This window comes from Macaca thibetana, chromosome 12 (assembly GCF_024542745.1).
Source record: "Macaca thibetana thibetana isolate TM-01 chromosome 12, ASM2454274v1, whole genome shotgun sequence".
NCBI classification, from domain to species: Eukaryota; Metazoa; Chordata; class Mammalia; order Primates; family Cercopithecidae; genus Macaca; species Macaca thibetana.
The window spans coordinates 26,524,298-26,550,260 of record NC_065589.1 but is presented as its reverse complement, the minus strand read 5'-3'; the positions used below and the strand labels follow the sequence as shown (position 1 = coordinate 26,550,260).

General features: G+C 40.4%; 1 protein-coding gene across 1 annotated transcript in view; it reads left to right on the top strand.

Moving 5' to 3' along the window:
- XRCC5 (X-ray repair cross complementing 5) overlaps nucleotides 1–25,963 on the top strand; it is a 107,494-nt gene that overhangs the window by 22,297 nt on the left and 59,234 nt on the right. The window contains exons 9-14 of the mRNA XM_050751263.1: nucleotides 493–605; nucleotides 2,244–2,306; nucleotides 6,942–7,079; nucleotides 7,941–8,031; nucleotides 10,994–11,127; nucleotides 17,835–18,028. Coding sequence (XP_050607220.1) covers nucleotides 493–605; nucleotides 2,244–2,306; nucleotides 6,942–7,079; nucleotides 7,941–8,031; nucleotides 10,994–11,127; nucleotides 17,835–18,028 — 733 coding nt within the window. The remainder of the gene's footprint in view (nucleotides 1–492; nucleotides 606–2,243; nucleotides 2,307–6,941; nucleotides 7,080–7,940; nucleotides 8,032–10,993; nucleotides 11,128–17,834; nucleotides 18,029–25,963) is intronic.

The window sequence follows — 25,963 nt, the reverse complement described above, 5'->3', positions numbered from 1 at the left end:
AAACAAGAGTTTTAGCTTCTGTCAGGCATTGCATATCTCCAGCATGCGTTTTTGAGAACATTTTGTTCTGAAAATTTCCTGTTGGCATTTTTCTCTGTAGGTCTCTAGGTTTCTGAATAATGTGTTCTTATGTTTACAAGTCATGCTGTACTTCAGTCAACTATAGTTTATCTTTGGAGGATAACTAGTACGTTACGTTTGCCAGATTTTTTCTTTTAGGCTGGGTAATCATTAAGGTAACTAGATTGCAAAATATGCTGCTTTAAAAATGTAATTAGATTTTAATCGTCTCTATATTGTATATGTGGTTTGTGTATCTGCTGCTGCTTTTTCACCATTGATCACAAGGGGCAGTAATCTGATTCCAGGGAATAGAAGATGGAGGCTTGGTCTGGCGTGTGCGTGTATTGTTAATGTATGCATAGAGCTAATTTCAGCTTGTAGAAAATGAGGCCCCATATGCTTAACAGATGCTCTTCCCTTTTTCTCCAGGGTTCCGCTATGGAAGTGATATAGTTCCTTTCTCTAAAGTGGATGAGGAACAAATGAAATATAAATCGGAGGGGAAGTGCTTCTCTGTTTTGGGATTTTGTAAATCTTCTCAGGTACAGTTGTGAACAAAATGAATGAGCTTTTTCCTAGCTGTTACTTGAAATGGTGTGCTTTTGATTGGTCATTTTGTTTGTAAGGTATATTTATTTCACTTATTTTATTTTATTTTTTTTTTGAGATGGAGTTTTGCTCTTGTTGCCCAGGCTGGAGTGCAATGGCATGATGTCAGCTCACCACAACCTCCGCCTCCCGGGTTTAAGCGATTTTCCTGCCTCAGCCTCCCAAGTAGCTGGGATTACAGGCGTGTGCCACCACGCCTGGCTAATTTTGTATTTTTAATAGAGATGGGTTTCTTCATGTTGATCAGGCTAGTCTCAAACTCCTGACCTCAGGTGATCCGCCCAACTCAACCTCCCAAAGTGCTGGGATTATAGGCGTGAGCCACTGTGCCCGGCCTTATTTCACTTTTAATCTTTCTGAAATGTAGTCTGGGGGTTAATGTTGCCATGGTATGTATTTTATACATTAGGAAATTGAGGTTCAGAGCCATTAAGTAAATCTATATGAGCATAGTAAACTAAAAATATAGGATGGTTTTTGAATGGGGAATGGAAGTGGAGATGAGGGGTATTTGAATTATATGGGCCTAATCCTCATCCCTTTGAGACTCAGTCTTCTTGAGCTGGTATTATGGTGAAAGTGCTCATAATATCTCAACTCTAGAGGTGAGAGGGCATAACAAATACGTGAGAAACATTGCCCAATACAGCACATGGCATGTTCTTAAAAATAAACCCCAGGCTCCAGATTTCATAGATGAGACAAAGTTCATCTTGATAGATAAGTGCAGGTGGTTATGATTTTCAGAACTCTTCAGTACTCATTTTCTAATCTGATATTAGTAGAGCTGTCTTGACCCCTCTTGATACTGTGCTAGATAAGTTAATTGAATTTAAGCGGGTGGGGGGAGAGACATGCAGTACTCATTTTTGATTTAATTTCTCTTTCAGCCCTTCCCCTCTAATTCTTCATTCAGGCCTCTACTGTTCATCAGTGCCTCGTTGCTACTCTTAGGAGGAAATGCAAACCACTTAGCTTTGTTCTTAGACTTTATCGTCTGATCTTTGCTAATCTCACTAATCTAATTTTTCACCTTTCCCCTCACACAGTGGCACTGTACTACTCCAAGAGCTATTCTCCAAATGTACCATGCTTTTACAGCACTCCAGACTTTGATTCTTACTGTTTTCTCTGGAACGCTTGTGCCCAGACTTTTCTCTTAGTTCCTCTTTGTCCTTTTAAATCTCAACTTAGGTGTCACCATTTGCAGAAACCTTCCCTAATCCCTCATGACCAGGCTTATTGCCCTCCTTATGTGCTCTTACAGCACCGTGTAACCTGGACTGTAATACTGTACTGCAGTTAATTTCATATTTATCTATCGAAGCTCCTCAAGGGCAAGATTATATTCTGTTCACTGTTGTGTTTATAGTACTCAATGTTGGACGTATGCTAGATGCTCAGATATTTGTTGTGTTGAATTGAATTAAAATGCAGGTTTTAAGATGTTATTAGTATCTGGATGTTTTTCAGTAAGAGGATTTTGAATGGAATTTCTTAGCAATGTGTTGCATTATGGTTATACATGTTACTTATTTTGGATCAAAACCAATTCTTTTCCTCTCTTGTAGGTTCAGAGAAGATTCTTCATGGGAAATCAAGTTCTAAAGGTCTTTGCAGCAAGAGATGATGAGGTGAGTTGGCAGCACGTCTTTGAGGTAGTGCTGCAGAATTGAATTGTAAGTCTGTGAAAATGAGTTGTTTGGCGCTTTATAGTTTAAAATGACATGAATTCTTGCAATAGGAGTGGGAAAATCCACTAATCTTTAACTGAAAATGGAGATATGGTAAATGAATTTGTGTTAGCATGGGCACAAGACCCGAGGACATGGAGACCAAGGAAGTATTAAAAACATTTTGAACAACTGCATTTAAGTATGGGAATTTCACAGTCAATTGTTAAGGAGGGTTGGGGTCAGGTTGACATTTTGTGTTGTCATAAGCATCCTGGATGTGCACTTCAGTGACTCACTAGACTGCTTTCGTCATTGAGGAAATGTGTCTTTTCTCTATTCCTCTCTCAGCACTCTTTTCCTGCCTCCCCAAGATACTTTGTTTTTAGGCTGGTTTTGCTCTCGCTAACAGCCCATGACTGCTGCATTCTGCACTCATATCTGCTCTTTCTGTAAATATTTTCTATTTGATCTCCAAGTTAGAACTAACTGTTGGAGATGTTGATTTTAACTGGAAGTGTGCAGTCTACTATCTGTTTAAGGCAGCTTAAGCAGGTTTCCAAGATCCTGAAGTATTTACATTTGCAATTAATAAACTGGATGTAGAAGAATATTTTTTGTATGAGGTGGGGGTAGGGTGGTGGTATAACTAGTATAGTTCTCTTTTTCTCCTCACTTCTGGAAGGTAGCTGGTTGCTGATGTAGTGAATGACTATGCCATTATTATCTCAAAACAGTTAAGGGAAGAAAATGTTTGGCTTCTACACTGTTCTGAATGAATTATTAGAGCAGAATATTAGCATATATGAATCTTCAAGTTTGAGAATCCTAGTTCATGGATTTCTCTTGAGTCAAATCCTGTTGGGAATCATGGAAGTCTGGTATATACTGTCAAACCACAACTTAGCTGAAGTTTTATTTTGTTTTGTTTTTTTAAGAGACAAGGTCTCACTATGTTTCCCAGGCTGGCCTGGAACCCCTGGGCTCAAGCAATTCTCCTGCCTCTGTTTCCCAGATAGCTGGGACTATAGGTGTGCGCCACCATTCCTGGCTTCTGCTGAAGTTTTAACTTCCACTTACTGTCTCATTACACAAAGAACATTCTGATCACTTCATGAGACTTGCTAGGTATGCAGTGAGGAATCACAAAGCTGTGTTGAGACACACATGTTGGGTAATTATGTAGACTTGCTAGCTAAGGGCAGCCTTGTGGATTGCATAATTCGAATCTGGCCTTATACAAACACTAATTTCTGTATATCATAGGATCACTTTGAGGTAACTCAAGAAAAAAAAATTTACCTCCTAATGGCAAAGGGATACTGTCTAGTGTCAGTTTTTGATGTAGTCAAAAAATGAGAAGATCTAATTGGAGCTTATGAGATAAGCAAGGGAGTAAGGAAACGATGTCATATGAGGACTTCCAGTTAAAAAAAAAATTGCCTGGAGGAGACTTGTGTAGGTAGGCAAGTGTAGGAGGGATGACAGACATAATAGCACTCTTCATGCATTTGGAGAATTATCCTGTAGAATAGAAATTAAACTCTGCTTCATATTAGAGGGGTGAACTGGAAACAGCAGGTAATGGTTTTTGTTGAAGATGAAGAATTATTTTGTCAACAAGAATCACTGTCCTCACTGGATTGTTTTCTTGTAAGATGGTCAGATCCCCATTTCTATAAGTTTACAAGAAAGGTCTTTATCACCCCCAGTCAGATGTACATGTGGGTTGTTAAACTAGATCAATACTGTTGTTTTTTAGCTCAAATATTCTGATTCTTTGGATAATTCCCTCTTACAGTTTTCTCTGGTCATTAGCATATAATTTTTTGTGTTGAGAATCTATACTTTTATGTGCCGATTTGCACTGTGTGTAGAAAACAAGGGGGGAAAAGAAAGGAAGGAAATGGAGCTTTAGTTGAGTTATACACAGGTGTAGTACTGTCTTACCATGTAGCAGTCATTCACAGCCCCATCCTTCCTTTTTTTTTTTTTCTGATACGGAGTTTGGCTCTTTATAGTCCAGGCTGGAGTGTAGTGGTGTGATCACGGCTCACTGTAACCTCTGCCTCCCGAGTTCAAGTGATTCTCCTGTCTCAGCCTCCCAAGTAGGTGGGATTATAGATGCCCGCCACCACGCCCGGCTACTTTTTGTATTTTTAGTAGAGACGGGGTTTCACCATGTTGGCCAAGCTGGTCTTGAACTCCTGACCTCAGGCGATGCGCCCCCCCTCGGCCTCCCATTGCAGGTGTGAGCCACCATGCCTGGCCCCTTCCTTCTTTTAAACATCCTAATTGGTGTTATCAAAGACATATAAATAAAAAAACTTCAAACAAATTGAAAGTAATCTCTTCCTCAGATTCTCATTGTGTTTAGCCCTTTCTTATGGGACTTAACTATTAGAACATACATGTTCCGTATTTGCTACATCCCTACATAGCTCATTTCTGCTAGTAAAGAATGTATTAGTTAAGTGAGGTCAGGGACTCATCTTTGCTTTTTCACAGGGCTCAAGACAGTGCCTGGCAAAGAACAGGCACTGAGTAAAATAGCCTTTGAACTGAACTGAAAAAGTAATGATTCTGTTGTGAAATTTGTACAGGATTCTAATGGCCAGGTCTTGGGGTCATAGGTTTTTTGTTCGTTTGTTTTGTTTTTACAACAGCATGGCTGAGAGGTCATAGTTTTTTAACTTTGATAAGGTTAACCATGATAGTGAGAAAAGTACATAGTGTTTGGGGAGTTCTACAGAGAGAGAGAGAGAGCTGACTAAGGTAAATCTGGAATGGAGAAGGTAACAATTTACTAAGCCTTCAGAAAAGGTTAGAAGCTGGAGAGCCAGAGATTAGTAAGGGGGCATTCTAGCTAGCAGGAAATGGTATGAGCAAAGGCCAAGTATGAGACCTGCCTCCAATCATTGATAGCTCAGTAAGGCCAGAATAGAGGAACCACTGGAAGGGAGTGACATGATGAGCTCTGTAAACAGAGCAGGCTGTGAGGGAAGAGATGGATTTGAGAGATAGTGTAGAGGTAGAATTGGTAGAGTTTCGTGAACACTTAAAAGGTGAGGGATGAGGCCCAGTACTTTGAGAGGCCGAGGTGGGTGGATCACTTAAGGTCAGGAGTTCGAGATCAGTCTGGGCAACATGGCAAAACGTCATCTCTACTAAAAATACAAAGAGTTAGCTGGGCATGGTGGTGCATACCTGTAATTCCAGCTACTCAGGAAACTGAGGCACAAAAATTGCTTGAACACGGGACACAGAAGCTGCAGTGAGCCGAGATAGTGCCACTGCACTCCAGCCTGGGGGACAGAGTGAGACTCTGTCTCAAAAAAAAAAGTGAAAGATGAGAATGGTGTGGTGGCATTATGAAAGACTGGGGTTTCCAGTTTGGTTGATTGGGCAATGATGTTAATGGAAATAGGGAATCCAGGAGGAGATTGTAGGGGAAAGATAGTAAGTTTAGGTTTTAGTCTTGTCGTGGTGAATGTGAACCGTTCATACTGAACAGTTTGAGATAACTGAGGATGCCGTTTGAAATATCCACCGGCTAGTAGGCAATCTAAGTCTAGATCTTAGGAGAATTTTAAAAATGAATGTACAGGCCTGGCACGGTGGCTCATGCCTGTAATCCCAGCACTTTGGGAGGCCAAGACAGGCAGATCACCTGAGGTCAGGAGTTCGAGACCAGCCTGACCAAAATGGAGAAACCCCGTCTCTACAGAAAATAAAAAATTAGCCAGGTGTGGTGGCGGGTACCTGTAATCCCAGCTACTTGGGAGGCTGAGGCAGGAAAATCGCTTGAACCTGGGAGGCAGAGGTTGCGGTGAGCCAAGATCGCACCATTGCACTCCAGCCTGGGCAGCAAGAGCGAAACTCTGTCTCAGAAAAAAAAAAAGAATGTACAGATTTTTGATTCATCAACTCGTGGGACTGGATGAAATAATCCCCAAGTAGAGTTTTAGAGTGAGAGGAGGAGAGAAAGGCCTAAAGTAGAATTTACAAATTGGGGAAAAGAGAACAATCGGGAGAATGTTGTTTCTGAAGCCAAGGAAGGAGAAAGTATAGAAACAGCAGAATGGTGAGATGCTACTGTCAAACAAAAAAATCAGGAACCAAGGAGTTGGCAATTAGGAGGTGATGGGTGACTTCAGAGGATAATTTTAGTAAGGAAGTGGGGGCAGTAGCTGGACTAGACTGAAGAATAGTTATGCACTAAGCAGTGGAAACAGCATGCCTATTATTTTATGAAATTTAGAGGTAACGACAGGAAAGATACTGATAGCAATTTATGGAGTGGGAGAGACAAAAGATTTTGTTTAGGAGGGCTGAGATGAGTTTATTTTTAGGGTAAAGATAAATTTAGAGAAGGAAGGTTGGAGCAGTAAGACAGGATTTAGTTAATGAGGTTAGTCCCAGAATAGCTGCTGTAAATGTAATCAAAAGCAAATGTGTGCAGTTCGTCCTTAAAGTAAGGGGGCACCTAAAAAATACAAAATGGAAAGAAAGTGATAACAGTCGTAAAGTATTTAGTTCTGTTGTGAAAACTCTCACATGTTGAATATGTGTTAATACATCCATCTTTCTTACCAGGCAGCAGCAGTTGCACTTTCCTCCCTGATTCATGCTTTGGAGGATTTAGACATGGTGGCCATAGTTCGATATGCTTATGACAAAAGAGCTAATCCTCAAGTCGGTGTGGCTTTTCCTCATATCAAGCATAACTATGAGGTAAAACCCAAAGTCTTAATTTTTTTTTTTTTCTTCAGTTCATTTAGTCTAAGCGGTGTTTCTCGGCTGCTAATGTTCATGGTAATTACTTGGGGGTCTTGTTAAAATGCAGATCCTGATTCTGTAGTTCTGGGGCAGGGCACCGATTCTCCGTTTCTCTCAAAAAATGCTGATACTGTGTTGTGAACCATACTTTCAGTTGGAGGAAGAAGTATACATTATAAAAATGATATAAGAATCTTTTAATTATAAAGTATTATAAGAATCCGTATTATGAAAATCTTTTTAGATTAAAAGAATCTAATCATAAAGGTTCACTATGGCCTTTTCTTGGTTCTCATCCTTCTTGACTTATTGGAACCAAATAGAAAGAGAAATTACCTCCATTTTTACAAATGAGAACTATGAATATAGGTTGAGGATGTGATTTTGTTGTGATCCTTGTGATACAGTTTATTTAGGGCTCTCTTGTGTAAAATACAGTTCTAAATTCCTTACCGTTTCCTCTGTCTCAGAGAATTTACTGTGGCAGAACTGGAAAGAGAAGGCACATGTCTTGACATCCAGGTCAACCTTCTGCACCCCAGTCTTCTCATCTGTTGTATTGGTCATGCAATTTATAGCAATCCTTTAGTAGCCTGTCTTTTATGCATTTCTCTTATATTTAATATTCTTTATACTGTTTGCAGTTGTGAACAGCCAATAGCAGAAATCAAAACACTTCAATTTTCATGTGCCGGAATTGGGCTGTCTGATGTTTAAAATCTTTCTGTTATGCTACTTTCACAGAATTTGGGATTAGTTTTATATTTTTTCATTACTTTGATCATTTCTGCATTTACCCCTTTTCTTTCTCATTAGTGTTTAGTGTATGTGCAGCTGCCTTTCATGGAAGACTTGCGGCAATACATGTTTTCATCCTTGAAAAACAGTAAGAAATATGCTCCCACTGGTGAGTTTGTTTTCGTTTAGATCACTCATTTATTCTACACACACTGTTCTTGGGAAATCACCTGTCTGCTAGTTATTGGTTGGGGCCAGGTATTTACAGGGTTCAATTAGTTGGATTTCCAATCATACACTTACACACAGTAATGATGAAGGTGGTTTACTTGGTGTTTTTCCACTAGTAGGGATAGGTTTGCCCTAAACTCATCCAACACTGTCCAGTTTTTGCCTTGGAGCATGTACCTAGGGGAAAACTTGATGGTAATGGATGTCCATCTCTAGTTGTGAGCAGAGTTTGCCCCTGCTGAAGTGAATCTGAGTAGTATCAAACCTGTGATTTCAGTGTTCTATGTAAAGTCTGATGTAGCTTTGAAATGAAAAGTGACAGTGCTGAAGATTAACTTTTCTCTTTGCCCCGTTTTTGTAGTTTGCACCAACAGTCCAAGTCTCGTCGTTACTTATTTCTGGCTTTTAGGAGTTACTTCAGACTTGGTATGAAAGGCCCTTATTGAGCATCCGGCTGCAAATGTCAGGGTCCTATACAGAATGATTCTTACAGCCACAGGTCCAGTCTTTCAGAGAGTCTATCATTTAAAACAATTGTAATAAAATATAATAGGGGGCAGAAGTAGAAAACATACCAAAGAGAACAACAAATGATGCGTAGATGTTTTAGTTTATAAATTTAAATATACTGTCTCTATCAGTGCAGGATTAGGGAATTGTGAGGTGGGTTTCGGAACTCAATTCTTTCTGTTATTTTGGCTAGACCCTGTGGAAGTAGTGTGCTATCAACAGGCCAAGAATCAGTTGGTTCTCTAGGGCCTGTATCTTTACCTTCCTTCTACAAATGAGTCTGTCTGCATCATGGTGGAGGCAGGCATGGACCTGATTGTATGGAAGTTGCCACTGTGTTACAGTATTACTCTGTCTCTACTTCTTGATAATTCCAAAACTTAAATGAGTAGAATATTTAATTTAATTACTTACTTATTTGATACAGGGTCTCACTCTGTCACCTGGGTGGAGGGCAGTGGCATGATCATAGCTCAAACTCCCTGTGTATTAGTTTGTTTTCACTCTGCTGATAAAGACATACTGGGAAGAAAAAGAGGCTGGGGAGGCCTCAGAATCTTGGCGGGAGGCAAAAGGCACTTCTTACATGGTGGCAGCAAAAGAAAATGAAGAAGAAGCAAAAGTAGAAACCCCTGATAAACCCATCAGATCTGAAGTGAATAAATCTAGAGACTTATTCACTATCATCAGAATAGCACGAGAAAGACAGCCCCTCTGATTTGTTTACCTCCCCCCGGGTCTTTCCCACAACATGTGGGAATTCTGGGAGATACAATTCAAGTTGAGATTTGGGTGGGGACACAGCCAGTTCTGGCTCAAGCAATCCTCCCGCCTCGGCCTCTCAAGTAATTGGGACTACAGGTACGCGCCACTATGGCTGGCTAATTTTTAAAATTGTTTGTAGAGAGGGAATCTCTCTATGTTGTCAAGACTGGTCTTAAACTCCTGGGCTCAAACAGTCCTCACATCTCAGCCTCCCAAAGTGTTGGAATTATGGGCATGAGCCATCACTTCCAGCCCAGAATATTTTTAAAAACCCACTTTGTTAATAGTTTATTTTGTTGACATAAATCACTCAGTATCTAAAACATTAAATACCTTCTGTTATCTATTTTCTGTGAGTTAGCATTTGTTTACATTTTCTCCATTGGAAAAATGGACCATTAAAGTTATTTCGTGTATTTCCCAGTAGATGTCTATGTAGGGATGCAATGCCAGGATGATCTGGCCTCCTACTACCTTGTAGTAGTAGATAAAAAATCACTGAATGTTCACATGTACAAGCACTGCCTCCTACCTGTTGCTGGGAGGGCCTTGAATTAGCAAGTTCAAGATGGTGTTGGCTGTGCCATTGCCTGAAACCTCCCCTGAAAAGTCCATAAACAGGTAGAAAAGAAATATCTCATGATAAATATCTGTATGGTCTTTTATTTTGTTGTAGCTGTACGAAAGAGATATTTGAAAAGGTGCAGAATAGAAGTATAATGTACTTTTTAGAAACTGCTTACTGTCTTCCACCTTTTGCCTGGTGACTGTGGATGTTCCAAAAATAGTGCCTCAGGTTCAGCAGCTGAACTGCTGTATAAATCAGCAAAATGAAAGTTACACACGGTAGTTTAGGCAGAAGTTATCTTTGGGAGCATTGCCTTTCATCCATATTGCTTTGGGCTGTGCCATTTTTATTGACTGAGTAGATTTTTATTGAGGAGCACTTATTTTCTATTAGTATTAGGAGAGACCTAAGGAAAGAGGATGTCATATTTCTGCTCTCATGGAACTTGAGAGTTTGAATGGAGTAGAATAAGACATGTACTCAGGTGTGATTAGTTTCATGGAGGCATTGAGAGAGAAGAGAGCTTATTGTGCCTTGGTAGATTGTGAAGGAATCAGCTCACCCTGATCCAGTGGTGTCTTCCTATTAAGGTACTGTACTCTGATAAAAGTTATATTAGTCCTTAAAATGCTTATGCTTCATTACCAGAGAGATTTTTTCTTTTTAATGTTTTTCTTCTTTAGCTAATTACTAGTTTTTAAAATATTAACTCAATGAATACTAAATATTTTGTTCCAATCTCCATATAGGGATTGTTTTTTATATGGCTGTATTCCTCTGAAACAAACTCTCTTGCTTTTGATCTGATACTCCATTGTTAAAGGCTCACTGAATGGTAGAACTGGAACCTAATCAATCAATCACTCTAAATCGATCTTTTCATGGATAAGAAAACCAAGACTTGAGTTAAATGCGTGCATAGCTAGAGAATACTTTGGCAGGGCCAGGACTGTATAACCTGCCAATATTGCTGTGGATAACTCTACATAGAAAGCATTTGTTTTCATGGAGAATAATAAAAAATAATCATTTTTCTTTCTGCTTCTCTATCTTTAAGAGGCACAGTTGAATGCTGTTGATGCTTTGATTGACTCCATGAGCTTGGCAAAGAAAGATGAGAAGACAGACACCCTTGAAGACTTGTTTCCAACCACCAAAATCCCAAATCCTCGATTTCAGAGATTATTTCAGGTGAGAGAGGAAGAATGAACAAGTCTTATTTCTTTTAAATGAAAGAGAGCTCAGTGCAAAGTTACAATCATTGGCCAGTCCTAAATAAATGTCTTTATTCTCTAAAGGCCCCATTTGCTCCATTTAATGAAAGAATAACATCTTCCTCTCTTACTTCAAAAGGTAAAAATATTCTGAGCTCTTAAAAGGAAAAATAAAGTTAGAATGTTTTCTTTCTTTTCTTTTTTCTGGAAGAAGGTTACTTAAAAAAAATACAGGAAGGCTGGTTACCCATGCTGGAATGCAGTGTTGTGATCATAGCTCACTGTAGCCTCAAACTCCTGTGCTCAAGCGCTCTTCCCAACTCAGTCTCCTGAACAGCTGGGATTGCAGGCACATGCCACCATGCCCGGCTAGTTTTTAAAAATTTTTATAAAGACAAGTTCTTGGCCGTTGTGCGGTGGTTCACTCTTGTAATCCCAGCACTGTGGGAAGCTGAGGCAGGTGCATCACTTGAGGTCAGGAATTCAAGACCAGCCTGGCTAACATGGTGAAACCCTGTCTCTACCAAAAAATGCATAAATTAGCTGGGCATGGTAGCACACGTCTGTAATCCCAGCTACTCAGGAGGTTGAGGTGGGAGAATTGCTTGAACCTGGGAGGCGGAGGTTGGAGTGAGCCAAGATCACACCCCTGTACTCCAGCCTGGGCGACAGAGTGAGACCCTGTCTTTAAAAAAAAAAAGAAAAAAAAAAAGGTTCCTAGGCTGGTCTTTAACTCCCACCTCAGCCTTCTGAGTAGATGGGACTAAAGGTGTGTGCCATTGCCCCCGCGATGGCTCTTTTATATTTTTTCAGGATTTTCTCCTGTATTGTATGTAAATAACACTTTTCTTCGTTTTCTATATCAAAATAGTAGGAGAGCTTGTGTGAACTCTATAATAACATTGTTAGAGAAGAAGTGTTCTATTGCCACATTTCTCAAAAATTTCATAATTAAAGGGAGCATGGGGTCAGATAAAGAGGTTATACTGTGAAATTAGTAAAGAATAATTAAAATACAGAAAATATAAAAAATGTACTTCTGAATCTTAGGCCAAAGGAATTGGAAGGCAGAGATTGGATTAAGGTAAACTGGGGAAGTTGACAAGAGAGCTGACTTATGCTGAGGAAGGTGAGGGCTAGACCATGGTTGAAGGAGAAAGGAATATTCCAGTCCTGGATTCAGTTGATGAGAGCAGGACATAGGCTTCTCTGAGCCTCACAAAACTGAAAAAAGATTATAAGCAGCTTTTTTAGGCAAGCTGTTGCTCACAGAGGAGCAGAGGGCCCTCTTCGGCAGCTTGGGGGTAATAGGGCGTGTGCTGGAGAGACCACAGATTCTCCCTTTTGACTCACTTCATGAAACATCTGTAACTAACTTAAGTTCGTATTGGGGCTTGTGATTTGAGGGATCGTCTACTTGAAAGAAACTGCCTGTTTTTTTGATGCTTTTAATTCTTTTAAGTAGTGAAAAAAATCTTTTGTTCTAAAATCAGAAATGTGAGGCTTAACATGTGAAGATTTGACTCTGAATACTCATGCCCCTCAATTTATGATGGGGATACATGCCTATAAACCCATCTAAATTGAGAATATAAGTTGAAAATGCATTTATTACACTTAACCTACCGATTGTTATAGCTTAGCCTCACCTATTTTAAATGTGCTCAGAACTCTTACATTAGTCTACAGTTGGGCACAATCATTTGGCAGCCTAATGCACTGTAGAGGTTGTCTACCCTTGGGAGCTGCAGCTTGATATCACTGTCCGACATTGCAAGTGTCCTACTGAGTTCTACTGAATGAGTATCGCTTTCACACTATTCTAAAGTAGAAAAATTGTAAGTTGAACCATCATAAACCAGGGACCATCTGTACTGCAGCATGCTAAGTGTACTGAAGTATAAATTACAGATATAAAAATCCTTTGGTGTTTTTTGGCAAGTGTACTTGAAGACCTAAAGCCTTACGCCATTTGTAGGAAAGGTAGGAGCAGACCAGTTCAAAGCTTACCAAAATGGTTCACTATGGAGAAAAAGAGAACTTCTATTAATACTATTTTGCACACTTACCTAGGGTAGGTTGTATTTATCTTTAATAAATGTTTCTTGGAATAACAGACAGATACAAGCCGTAAATGCAGGCATTTTTATATTCCAAAGTGGCTGCAAGCACAAGCTTTGATTTTTATTAGTTTGTTTTGTGGGGGAGAGCTTTTAATATGGCTTATCTGTATAAAGACGTATCTTTACTAGGACATATAAACTTAAAAAAACTTATTTATTGAGTACTAATAATGGACCACATGCTAAAGATACTATAAGCTTACTTCTTTTTTTTTTTGAGGCGGAGTCTCATTCTGTCACCCAGGCTGGAGTGCAGTGGCGTGATCTTGGCTCACTGCAAGCTCTGCCTCCCGGGTTCACACCATTTTCCTGCCTCAGCCTCCCAAGTAGCTGGGATTACAGGCGCCCGCCACCATGCCTGGCTAATTTTTTTTTTTTTTTTTAGTAGAGACGAGTTTTCACCATGTTAGCTAGGATGGTCTCGATCTCCTGACCTCGTGATCCGTCTACCTCGGCCTCCCAAAGTGTTGGGATTACAGGCATGAGCCACCGCGCCCAGCCAAGCTTACTTCTTTTATGGACCCCTCTAGAAGAGTGAGAAAAGTACAGAGATAAAAAACCAGTAGTTAAAACCGTGGTTGGAAAACACCATGAGAATAAGAAGAAAAAGATTTTTGCAAGTGGGTGACTTAAGGAAGGCTTTGCTGAGGAATGAGCATTCGGACAGAGTTCTAAAAGAACGAAGGGGATGCATGTTGTAAGGAGAGCATGCCATGCAAAATAAATGATGTGGAAAAGGTTGAAAATATGAAGAGCTAGGATGTGGATCCCTTTGGCTGCAGTATAAGTTCTGTATGGGAAAATGATGGAAAAGGTGACAGAGAAGTTAAATTGTAGGTAGGTTGTGAGTACCTTATATGCCACATTCAGTCATTTGGATTTTACAGCAGTGGGTAATTATTAAACAATTTTCAGTGGCCCACTTGAAGGCTTAAGAGTTAAAGCAGTGATGGAGAGAGTGGAGACGAGAATCTATTCTTAAGGCATTTAGAAGGTGTAGCTAGAACTTGAGTGATTGATGGAAAATAAAGAGTAATTGAAGATAACAGGATCCTAGCTTGGGTGACTGAAAAGATGATGTCACCATTCAATGTGATAAGGAATACAGAATGAGCAGGTGGAAAAGATAATTCATTTGTTTTCACAAGAGTTAAAATTGAGAAAATCTATTGGATATCCTGGTATAGTCACTCAGTGAGAAGTTAGAAACGGTTGCAGAGCCCAGAAGACAAGTCAGGTCTAAACACACAGATTTGAGAGTCCTCCTCATTGAGGCAGAAAGACAAGTGAGTCAGATCGTCTGGGAGAACACATTGGGTGAGAAGGAGAGAACTAAGTAGAGAACCCCAACATATGAGTGAACAATTAGACATATAAAAAAGGGCTGTTACAAAACAAAACCAAATGCTCCTACCTCCATCCCCCAACAAAAATCAGCAAGGTAGAAAATTAGGAGAAATGCATCTTGGAAGGCACAGGAAGAGAAGACTTGGAGAGGAAAGAATCCCAAGTCAGATGCACAGTGGCGAGTAGAGGTGAGCTTAGCAAAGGTCTTTAGGAATTCGTAGTCCAGTTTGAGGACTTCGGGGACACAGAATCAGTTGAGTAGTGGTGTGCAAGCCAGGTTACAATGCCTAGATGAGAAAGACTTCCTGATGGAGAGAAAGAGAGGACACAGTAATCTGTAGGAGGTTGTGGGACCCAAGAAGGCTACTTTTTTCTTTTTGAATGAAATACCAACAGCTAAGGGTAAATGAGCTTGGAGAAGGAGAGAGAGATTAATAATCAATTTGTTATCAAGAGATTAATTCTAATTTTGGAAAGAAATGCTAAAAATGTATAACGGTTAAAACCACCTTTTAAATAATTGATGCAATGTTGCTAAAATCAGTATATTAGTAACTTCTGAGCTACTGTGGTCTGTAGGTTTTTCCTCTAATCTTTTTCAAATTGTAAAAATCACATCGAGTAACAGTTGTTTAAAAGAGAAATAAATAGGTCAAGAACTGTGATCTCAGCTTCCCAGCCACTCAGAAATGTCACTTTCTCATAATCCCATTTTTTTAATGCATTGGGAATTTTTACCTGAATGAGTTTTATAAGTATCTCGCTTAGCTTAATTTGCCTAAAATGTGACCTTTCAGAAAATACGAGAGGGAGGTTGGTACTTCAGAACATCTCTTGTAGATCCTTTATTATTGACTTATGGATGATGACACTGAAAAGATTGCCTGGAGTTTATGCTGAGAATCTGGAATGTTTTTCAGTAGGAAGGCTGGGTAGGATACTTGTCCATTGGTTGTTCTAGCCCTTTTCCAAGACATGTCAATTGGATATCACAGATAGAATCTTTAGGAGTTTATGAGAGGTAGTCAGCTATGTTGGGTGTTTGATTACTGCTTTACATCTTTAGGACTTTCTAAGCTGTTATTAATGAACCAAGGGAGAGCACTATGAATAAAGGATTTTGCATAATAAGAAGGTGGAGGGGGTAGATTCACAGAGTTTGGGATCATTTGGATTTGCTTAAACAATTTTGGGATTATCTTGCTTTACATTGAATAGGCCTGATGTTATTGATGCTCAAGGGAAAGTCAAGTAATTAGGAAAGAATAAAGCATCAAACTCTGAGAGGAATGAATATGTACTACGGAGAAGGAAGAGCTGTGGTTGGTGGTTGAAATGGGGAGAGAGCAGGGAGAAGCGCATGGAATTTCTGGAGGAAGTTGGTACTTAATTCCTGCCTCAGGGTTTTTGAAACTTACTGGACATTGACTCTTGGATGATACTCACTATTAAACCTAAGCATCTTTTATTTTTTTAGAATAGAAACTTTCAGCTTACATTTTCCTCAGTGTAGGAGAGGAGTCCATGGGATAGTATAAATCATATACTTTGTGATAGGAGTAGTATTTTGAAATTACAGGAGCTCTTCAGCTCCCTGGTGTTCTGTTTGTTTTTTTTATAATTACAAATTTATAAGTTGTTTAAAAGTGGAATAGTTACACCTTAATTTTGGAATTAATCTTTATCGAAGGAAGGAAAACGTCAATCAACGGATAGTTTCATTTCTTTCTTTGTTGTTTAATGACATCTAATGTTACTGCTTACCTTTCTATACTCCTTTTAGAGCATTACCTTTTCTGGGCAGGCCAACGCCTGGCATACTGCCAAGGCCTGGCCCAGTAGACTCGAGGCAGGATAGGTGGTTGAATGAGGTGGCATGCTGTGCAGAACTTCACTCATATGGGCAGTGGAGAACCTGCCCTGGCCTTGATCTTGGTGCCCCTCCCCCTTGGTGTTGCTTCTTGACACCACTGTCAACAACTAGAGCCCTGGAAAAGAGCACTTTATTCCTTCAGCCCTTATCTGCCAGGTGCTTATTATGTGCCAGGTAGTATTTTTGATGCTTAGAATTCATTCAGCAGTAAAGAAGAGAAGAGTCCTACTTGTAAGGAGGAGGGTTAGATAATAAACAAGTAAACTAGAAAATTGATAATTTTAGATAATGATGGAGGCTATAAAAATATAAAATAAGGGAAGTGACAGACTAGGGTGGTAGGATGGGGTGGAGGGGCTACTTCATATAGAGTGTCAGGGAAGTCCTCTCTTTGGAGATAGTATCTCAGCAAAGACCAAAATGATTTTTAAAACAAAAAGGGATGAGGGTGGGGCTAACTCCTTCGGGGTTTAGGGAAAGACAGAGGAGGCAGGGGTAGCATTAGGTCCAGGCCCCAAAGGTGGGATGAGCTTGGTGTACGAGTGAAGCAGGAGGAGCCCAGCCTGTTGGGATTGTGAGTGAGGAGAACCAGTGGCTGGCAATGCCATCAAAGAGGCAAGCAGGGCTGCGTCACAGGATCCTAGGGTATAGTGAGCAGTTCATTCTCGTACCACCTCTAGTCAGACAGTGGAAGGAGAAGCCGGGAGACCAGTTAGAAGGTGACTGTGGTAGGCCAGGGATGAGGTGATGGGGCCCGGGCAAGAATGGTAGCAGTGGGGAAGGAGAAAGATGGATGGACTTGTGGAGAAAAGTGCAGACTCAGCACTTGGGGACAACTCAGTATTCTCATCTCTCTTCGCAGACTTCTCTCTGGGACTCACTGAGCATGGGCAGCTTCCCTGTAGCAACCTGTTTCATCCACCACATGGCATTCTCTGAGATTAAGTGAGAGAAAGCACAGCATGATTAAGAGAGATAAAAGGATTATAACAAGAAAGTTACAATCCCAGATTATCAGGTCTTGGAATTAGGTATTTTAGGGAATCTTGCATATTCCCCAAGTAGTAAAAGCAACAGCTTTGATTTATAAGGTGAGACTTCTTTCCAGGAGGTCCAGAGCAGAAGATACTATTGCTAGGTTTGGACCTGTTTTTACAATTGGTTAGGTATTGACCAATATCCTGCCAAGAAAGGTGGTTCTGGGTGAATCCTCTTATTTTTTACATGTGGTATGAATCACTTAGCCCTCCCACACTAAAGATGGAGGATCCTTGATCAGAAAATATAAAGAAGCCATATATGTCTCCATCTGTGTTTTAAAATCCTTACCTTTTCCAACAGTGTCTGCTGCACAGAGCTTTACATCCCCGGGAGCCTCTACCCCCAATTCAGCAGCATATTTGGAACATGCTGAATCCTCCTGCTGAGGTGACAACGAAAAGTCAGATTCCTCTCTCTAAAATAAAGACCCTTTTTCCTCTGATTGAAGCCAAGAAAAAGGATCAAGTGACTGCTCAGGACATTTTCCAAGACAAGTAAGTACTCGGTATAGTTGCATTTAACATTGGGGTATGTAAGATTTGTGGTCATTTTGGAGTGGCTCTGGAGGTGTCACATAGGGGACTATGGAATTAAAAAGGTGGGAGGAAGAAGCCTTTTGCTATTTGGCCCTTACATTGAAGTACTGATTTCTTATATCTGTCTGCTGTGATCATATTTTTTTTTTTTTTTTTTTTTTTTTGAGACGGAGTCTCGCTCTGCCGCCCAGGCTGGAGTGCAGTGGCCGGATCTCAGCTCACTGCAAGCTCCGCCTCCCGGGTTCACGCCATTCTCCTACCTCAGCCTCCCGAGTAGTTGGGACTACAGGCGCCCGCCACCGCGCCCGGCTAGTTTTTTGTATTTTGTAGTAGAGACGGGGTTTCACCGTGTTAGCCAGGATGGTCTCGATCTCCTGACCTCGTGATCCGCCCGTCTCGGCCTCCCAAAGTGCTGGGATTACAGGCTTGAGCCACCGCGCCCGGCCATGTGATCATATTTTATCCTTGCTGTTCACCTTGGATTTAGAGCCACCTTCTGGGCTGATGACTTTTTGATCAACATCAGATTCTTTGGTGAATTATGTATAATGTATAATCAGATAAGTTTCTGAATATCTGAGTCTAAAAATACTTTAGACTTTTTAAAGTACAGCACTGAGAATGACTGTGTTGAAGATCATAGGTTTTTTTGGTTGGGAGGAGATTAGATGTTGGGGATATCAATGAGATTTTTTGGAGGAAAAGTGGAAACGAGAGTGAAAAACTATCAGTTCTTTAGCCATTCTGTTAGTGTATCAGTGATGTACTTGGTTGTGCTATTGGGGAGGTATTTGTACTTTAAGGTTTGCAAAATGCTTTTCATATACCCTTAAATCAAGCTTACAACTGGCTGTTAAGTTTTTTCCCTCTTCTGTTCACAATCTGTGTCAGCTTCCATTCAAAACAAAACAAAAATAAAACAAATTGTTGTTGCTTATCCAGAATTATTTGAGTATGTAAAATTGATTTTTACCGGGTTTAGGTCAACCAGTTATTGGTGACTTTTTTTTTCTCAAGCCAGAATAATCTATACCTTTCTTTTGGCTGTATTTTGAGATCTGATTTTAAACCATGACTTTTTTCCCCTTTTTTGATTTTCTCTCCGCAACTATCTTTATTGACAAAGCTTCTTATTTATAAATACCGCAGTGGAGAAGTATTGAGTAATTTCCGGAAATCTTCACAGTTTTCTATAAATCATTGATTTAGAGAATTACTGTCTAAATTGAATAGAAAGCTTTGCACATTCTGTGACTTTCTAAAGATTAACATCCAAGCTTTGTCAGAATTGAAAAAAAAATCATGCACTTGGTTCCTCCCCGCACACCGCCTGCCCCCCGTAAGACCGTCTCTCAAGGAGATTGATAGATTGTTTCTTGATAGATTTTTATGATGTGCATTCCTTACACATCCTGGAGAGGTTTTCGTTTCTGTTTAGTCTATCATCATTCTACACAAGAAGACTGTCCCTAAAAATTCACTTTCCCTCTGCTATCCTTATCTACATTCTGGATTTGTATTTTAAAACAGTTCAATAAAAGTCTGCAGCCTTTTCTTTCTGTGACACCTTACTCTAGTCTTACTGCAATCACAGGGCTATTCTCTTTGTGTGTGTTAAAGCTCCAGTCCATGATCTTACTCTGGTGCCGTGGGAAAGAAGTGGGCCATTTTCTCCTCTTCCCTTTGATTAAAATGTAAATCAGCTGGATAAAAAAGCACACCACACAGACCCAGAAGAATGCTGTTCTGTCATTTGATCCCTGCTGTGATCACACCTTTGGCTGTGGTCCTGCTAGGCACTCTTCTGGAAGTTTGGGTGTGCTGAGCTTCTTGTTCTTTGCTCCCATAATGGTTCGCAGCATAGCTAAGTTACTCTTGCAGGGGCCTGAGAAATATCTTATTCACACACACTTGCTCATGCTCCTGTTCTCTTCTGAGAAAGCTTAGTTTTTAAGAATTGCAGAAATGATTCATTTAGCACATACTGAATACCACCTGTATTCAAGAAGAATGATTCAGTCCTTTCTACAAGGTTCTAAAACCCCTCAATTTTGATGATGAACCTCCAGTCAGTTCTAGAGGTAATTTTTCCAAGGAAAGAAAAAATTGCCAACAGTTTGCAGTGTCTTTGTGTATATTCATCATCTCTGGATCCAGGGTACATATTTCCAGTGTACCTGGAGAGGGCCTAAGATCAGGAGTGGACAAATGTCTGTTCGGGAAGTTTAATTGTCTTAAGAGCTGGGAATCATTCCAGTTTTTTCACTCGATATGATTTTGGTGAAATAATTTTACCTTTATGAGATTTTCTTCACCTAAAGAAAAATCTCGAGAGATGATATAACAATGAAATCACAGATATTAAAGCACTTTGAGCAACTGTCATCCTTCACTTAACGACAGGGATACATTCTGTGAACCGTGTCGTTAGGCGATTTTGTTGTGCAAATGTCACAGTGTGTACTTACATGAGCCCACATGATGGAGTCTACTACATACCTAGGCTATGTGGTATGGCCTTTTGCCCCAAGGTACAAACCTGTGCAACGTGTTACTATGTTGAATACTGTAGGCATTTGTAACAAAGAGGTATTTACATATATAAACATATCTAATAATAGATGCCTAGATGCCTAGGGATACTGAGGTGGGCAGATGACCTGAGGTCGGGAGTTCGAGACAGTCTGGCCAACATTTTTAGTAGAGAATCCCCATCTCTACTAAAAATACAAAAATGAACGCATGCGCCTATAGTCCCAGCTACTTGGGAGGCTGAGGCAGGAGAATCTCTTGAACCTGGGAGGCAGAGGTTGCAGTGAGCTGAGATCACGCCACTGCACTCCAACCTGGGCTGTAGAGCGAGACTCCATCTTAATTTAAAAAGAGAAAAAAAAAGAAAAGGTAATGCCTTGTGCTGTGATGTCATGACAGCCCTGATGTCACAAGGCGATAGGAATTTTTCAGTTTCATTATAATCTTATGAGATCACCATGTATATGTGGCTCGTCATTGACCAAAACATCATTTTGTGGCCTATGAATGTATTTGGAGGGAAACCAATAGTCAAAACCTAAAGCAATAATCGTATCATTATCTATAAAAAACATTGAATCTTTGAGAAGATCTAATGTTTATCTTGAACTTGTTGAATACCTAGTGTTAGAAGTGATTTCTTCTTTTCAAGAGGATAAGAACACCATTTGACGCGGTAGTCCCAAAATATACTAAGTATTACCCTTATCAAATAAAAGCATTGCTTCCCTTAATGTTGCTGTACACCCTTGAAATGAAAATTCATCTCTTGGACGGGGAACTTGCATGAGAATTCGGACATCTCAGGTCTAATCCTGCTTATGCAGCTGATGTGTACGTGATCTTGATTTCTGTTTATCTCTATGCAGATAGTCTAAAGCTTTCTGCTCTTTTCAGGTCCACGAAGACTCCTCACTTACTCTCAGCAGACATCCTCACTTGGTTAATGGTTAAGACTTCAGACTCCAGAGTCAGTCAATATGAGTCAGACCCCTTGCTCTTCAGTGTGGCCTTAGGCATAGGTTACTTATTCTCTCAAAGCCTCAGTTTCCTCATGGGTAGAATAGGGATAATAGGAGTATCTGTCTCATAGAATTGTCATGGGGGTTAATTGAGCAGTGTATGCTGTTCACTGTTGTATCCCTAGGACCCAGCAAAGTGCCTAGCAAATAGTAAGAGTAAATGGAGTTTGGAATAAATGATTTTAAAAATGCTAGTCATGTGCCTGGCATGTTAGCAGTGACAATGACAGTAGAGGCCAATAGGTGGTGTATTAATCTCTTCTCATGCTGCTATGAAGAAATACCCAAGACTGGGTAATTTCTGAAGGAAAGAGGTTTGATTGACTCACAGTTCCACATAGCTGGGAAGGCCTCGGGAAACTTACAATCATGGCAGGAGAAGCAAAGGTCCATCTTACATGACAGCAGGCCAGAGCAAGTATGTATCAGCATAGGAGAAACTACCTTATGTAAAACCATCAGATCTCGTGAGAATTCACTCATTATCACAAGAATAGCATGAGGGATCCGCCCCCATAATCCAATCACTTCCCACCTGGTCTCTCCCTAAACACTTGGGGATTACAATTCAAAATGAGATTTGGGGCTGGGCTCAGTGGTTCACGCCTATAATCCCAGCACTTTGGGAGGCCGAGGCAGGTGGGTTGCTTGAGGTCAGGAGTTCCAGACCAGCCTGGCCAACATGGTGAAACCCTGTCTCCACACAAAAATTAGCTGGCTGTGGTGGCACAAGCCTGTAATCCAGCTACTCGGGAGGCTGAGGCACGAAAATTGCTTGAACCCAGGAGGCGGAGGTTTGCAGTGAGCTGAGATGACACCATTGCACTCCAGCCTAGGCAACAGAGTGAGACTCTGTCTTAAAAAAAAAAAAAAGGAAAAACTTGGGTGGGAATACAAAGCCTAACCAAAGCAGGTAGGAACTCCTCAGTTTTCTGGCCCATCTTATCTCAAAACATACATGTTTTTGCATTTACGTTCCTTCTTTCCTGTCTCAGTGAAATAGGGTATTTATTTCATCCTGCCTAAAGTGAATTCCTTTACCTGTGCCCTGGATCCTTTCTTTTCTTTTTTTTTTTTTTGAGACGGAGTCTCGCTCTGTCGCCCAGGCTGGAGTGCAGTGGCGCGATCTCGGCTCACTGCAAGCTCCGCCTCCCGGGTTCACGCCATTCTCCTGCCTCAGCCTCCCGAGTAGCTGGGACTACAGGCGCCCACAACCGCGCCCGGCTAATTTTTTGTATTTTTAGTAGAGACGGGGTTTCACCGTGGTCTCGATCTCCTGACCTTGTGATCCACCCGCCTCGGCCTCCCAAAGTGCTGGGATTACAGGCGTGAGCCACCGCGCCCGGCTTCTTTTTTTTTTTTTAATTTTAGTTTTTGAGACAGGGTCTCTCTCTGTCACCCAGGCTGGAGTGCAGTGGCGTGATCACAGCTCACTGCAACCTTGACCTCCTGGGCTCAAGTGATCTCCCAACTTGAGGATCCTCAGTAGCCTCCTGAGTAGCTCACGCCAGCTAATTTTTTAATATTTTGTCAAGATGAGAGTCTTACTTTGTTCCCTAGGATGGATTCCTTTTTCTGCCTCATCTGGTACTTTAATCCACTAATAATTTCTTTTCTCTTTCTGTATTTTTAGCTTCTCCCCGTCTACCACCAGCTCCTTTCTTCTCTCATGTTAAATTTGTTTCATTTAACACAAAATAAAATAATCCCCTAGCTGCTTCCCTCTAATTACTACCTGTTACTAATTATTAATCTAATTATTATCTTTCCTTCCAGAAGCCAGGCTCTTAGAAGAATAGTCTACTCTGCAACCTTTCTCAGCTCTCATTCTCACCAGCTTCTGCCCCCACCACATCCTTGAAACTCATCTTCCAAAAGACACTAACTGCTAAATTTACTTCTGCTTTGTGGTCCTTTGCTTTCTTGACCTCTTTGTAACTCTTGACACTGTCAATTATTCCTTCTCTCTTAAAACTCATGTATCTGTCTTAACTTCAGCTTCTCCACATTTTTTTCAGTCTTTGGCACCTCCCTCTCAGATTCCTGTGGGGGCTGCTTTTGTGTGTTTTTGTGTTGATATTCTGTAGGATTTGTCCTCAGAAACAGCAAACGTTTATTGAACCTTATGCTGAAGAGGCCATTAAAGCAAGTGTTTTTAATCACGGTTCCAAAGATGACATCAAGAAATCTGTGAACTACCTGAAATTATATTCAGACTTCAAAACTTAATGTTAAGTGCTTTGCATGATGCTAAATGCTTTACACACATTATCTGTTTGGACCCACTTTGCCATCCTATGAAATAGATTCTTCTATTGACCCCCAACTTAAAGCTCAGGATTAGAGCGCAGGATTAGAGAAGATGAGAAACTTGCCCAAGATTGTAGTTGGTAGGTGTTAGAGTAAGGATTTAAGCGTAGGCATTCTGACTCCAGAGCTTGTACTTCAAACTAATGCCATTTTGCCTTAGCAGTGCATATCCCAAGACCTCTTTTTTATTTCAGAGCCTCAAAACTACTAAATATCTATCTTCAGTTCAGATTTGTATCCCATCCACTAAATAGCTTAGGTGCCTGTGGGCCCCTCAAGTTCAGTATGCCAGAAATGGCTTTGTTATCTGCTTTCTTCTTCCTGCTCCTTTCCAACCCCTCTTCGTGCTATTATTCTCTTATTTCAGTGAATGACACCTAATTTCTTGGGAGTCTTCCTTTTCTTTTACATTCTATATGTAATTGGTTTACCAAGTTGTATTACATTTACCTCAAATCTAACCCTTTCACTTAAGGTTAGTCTGGTGGCTAATGGCGTTGATTTTGGGGTCTAATTTGGAGCTAAACTCAAGCGTTTCCCCTTAAAAGCAGTTGAAATTGGCAAGTTACTCAGTGTCAAGTGGCAATAACAAATGCCTGCCTTCCTGGAGGTTGGATAGGAGAATGGATGAGTACAGGATTAGTTATTTCCCCTTCCTGTGTGCTTTAAACAAGGGATCAAACTTTCTTGAGGCTTGGTTTGCTCATCTGTAAAAGGATGCTGATAATCACTAACTCGTAGGGTTGTTGCAAAGTTTAACTGAGGTAATTTAAATGTGTTTAACATAGTGACTACCACATGGTAAGCATTAAAAAGAAATGTAAGCTCTTAATAGCATCGCCCACTGCCACTGCTTTTATGTAGGCCTTCTCATTTTAGCCTGCCTCACTGAGATAACCTCTTCAATAATTTCCCTAATTTGTCTTACCCTTTCCAATCCATGCTGTTAACCTGAGTGAGTTTAAAAAACAAATCTGATCCCATCACTCTGTTGCTTAAAATTATTATTATATATGTATTTTTTTGAGACAGAGTCTTGCTCTGTCACCCAGGCTGGAGTGCAGTGGCCTGATCTCAGTTCATGCAAGCTCTGCCTCCTGGGTTCACGCCATTCTCCTGCCTCAGCCTCCCGAGTAGCTGAGACTACACACGCCCGCCACCACGCCCGGCTAATTTTTTGTATTTTTAGTAGAGACGGGGTTTCACCATGTTAGCCAGGATGGTCTCAATCTCCTGACCTCGTGATCCAGCCGCCTTGGCCTCCCAAAGTGCTGGGATTACAGGTGTGAGCCACCATGCCCGGCCTAAAATTCTTAAAAGTAATGATTCTTAATCATATGTGTGAGAGAGTGCAGTGAACTCACTTGATACAAAATCTATGAACCCTCTTCCTAGAAAAATGCTTTAACAGACTAAGTTGAAGTTTGGTTATAATTTCTGGTAGTTCACAGATTCCTTGATGTCATCTTTGGACCCCCAATTAAAAAACCCTTGCTTTAATGGCCTCCCATTATCCTCAGCATAATGTCAAACTTTTTTACACAAATGAGAGAATCCAGATAAAGCAGAAAGAAAAGAGGCATCTATTCATAATCCAGTTATCTAGAGAAAACCGTTTTCTTTTTGTAAAGCAAGTAAAAAATGAACTTATTTAAAGAAACCATTTATCATTTCCCAACACATCAATAACCAAGTAGAAAATTTAAAAAAAAAAAAAAAATATATATATATATATATAAAAGCCTGGGCAACATAGTAAGACCCCATCTCTACAAAAAATATAAAAATTAGCTGGGCATGATGGCACACACCTGTAGTCCCAGCTACTCTGTAGGCTGAGGCAGGAGGATCATTTGAGTCCAGGGTTCAAGGCTGCAGTGAGCCATGATTACACCTTTGAATAGCCACTGCACTCCAGCTTGGGCAACATAGTGAGACTCCCATCTCAAAAAAAAAAAAAAAAAAAAAGACAAGGAACTAAGGATATACAAGGACCTCTTGGAAAATCAAAAAATAATTTTTCAATTTT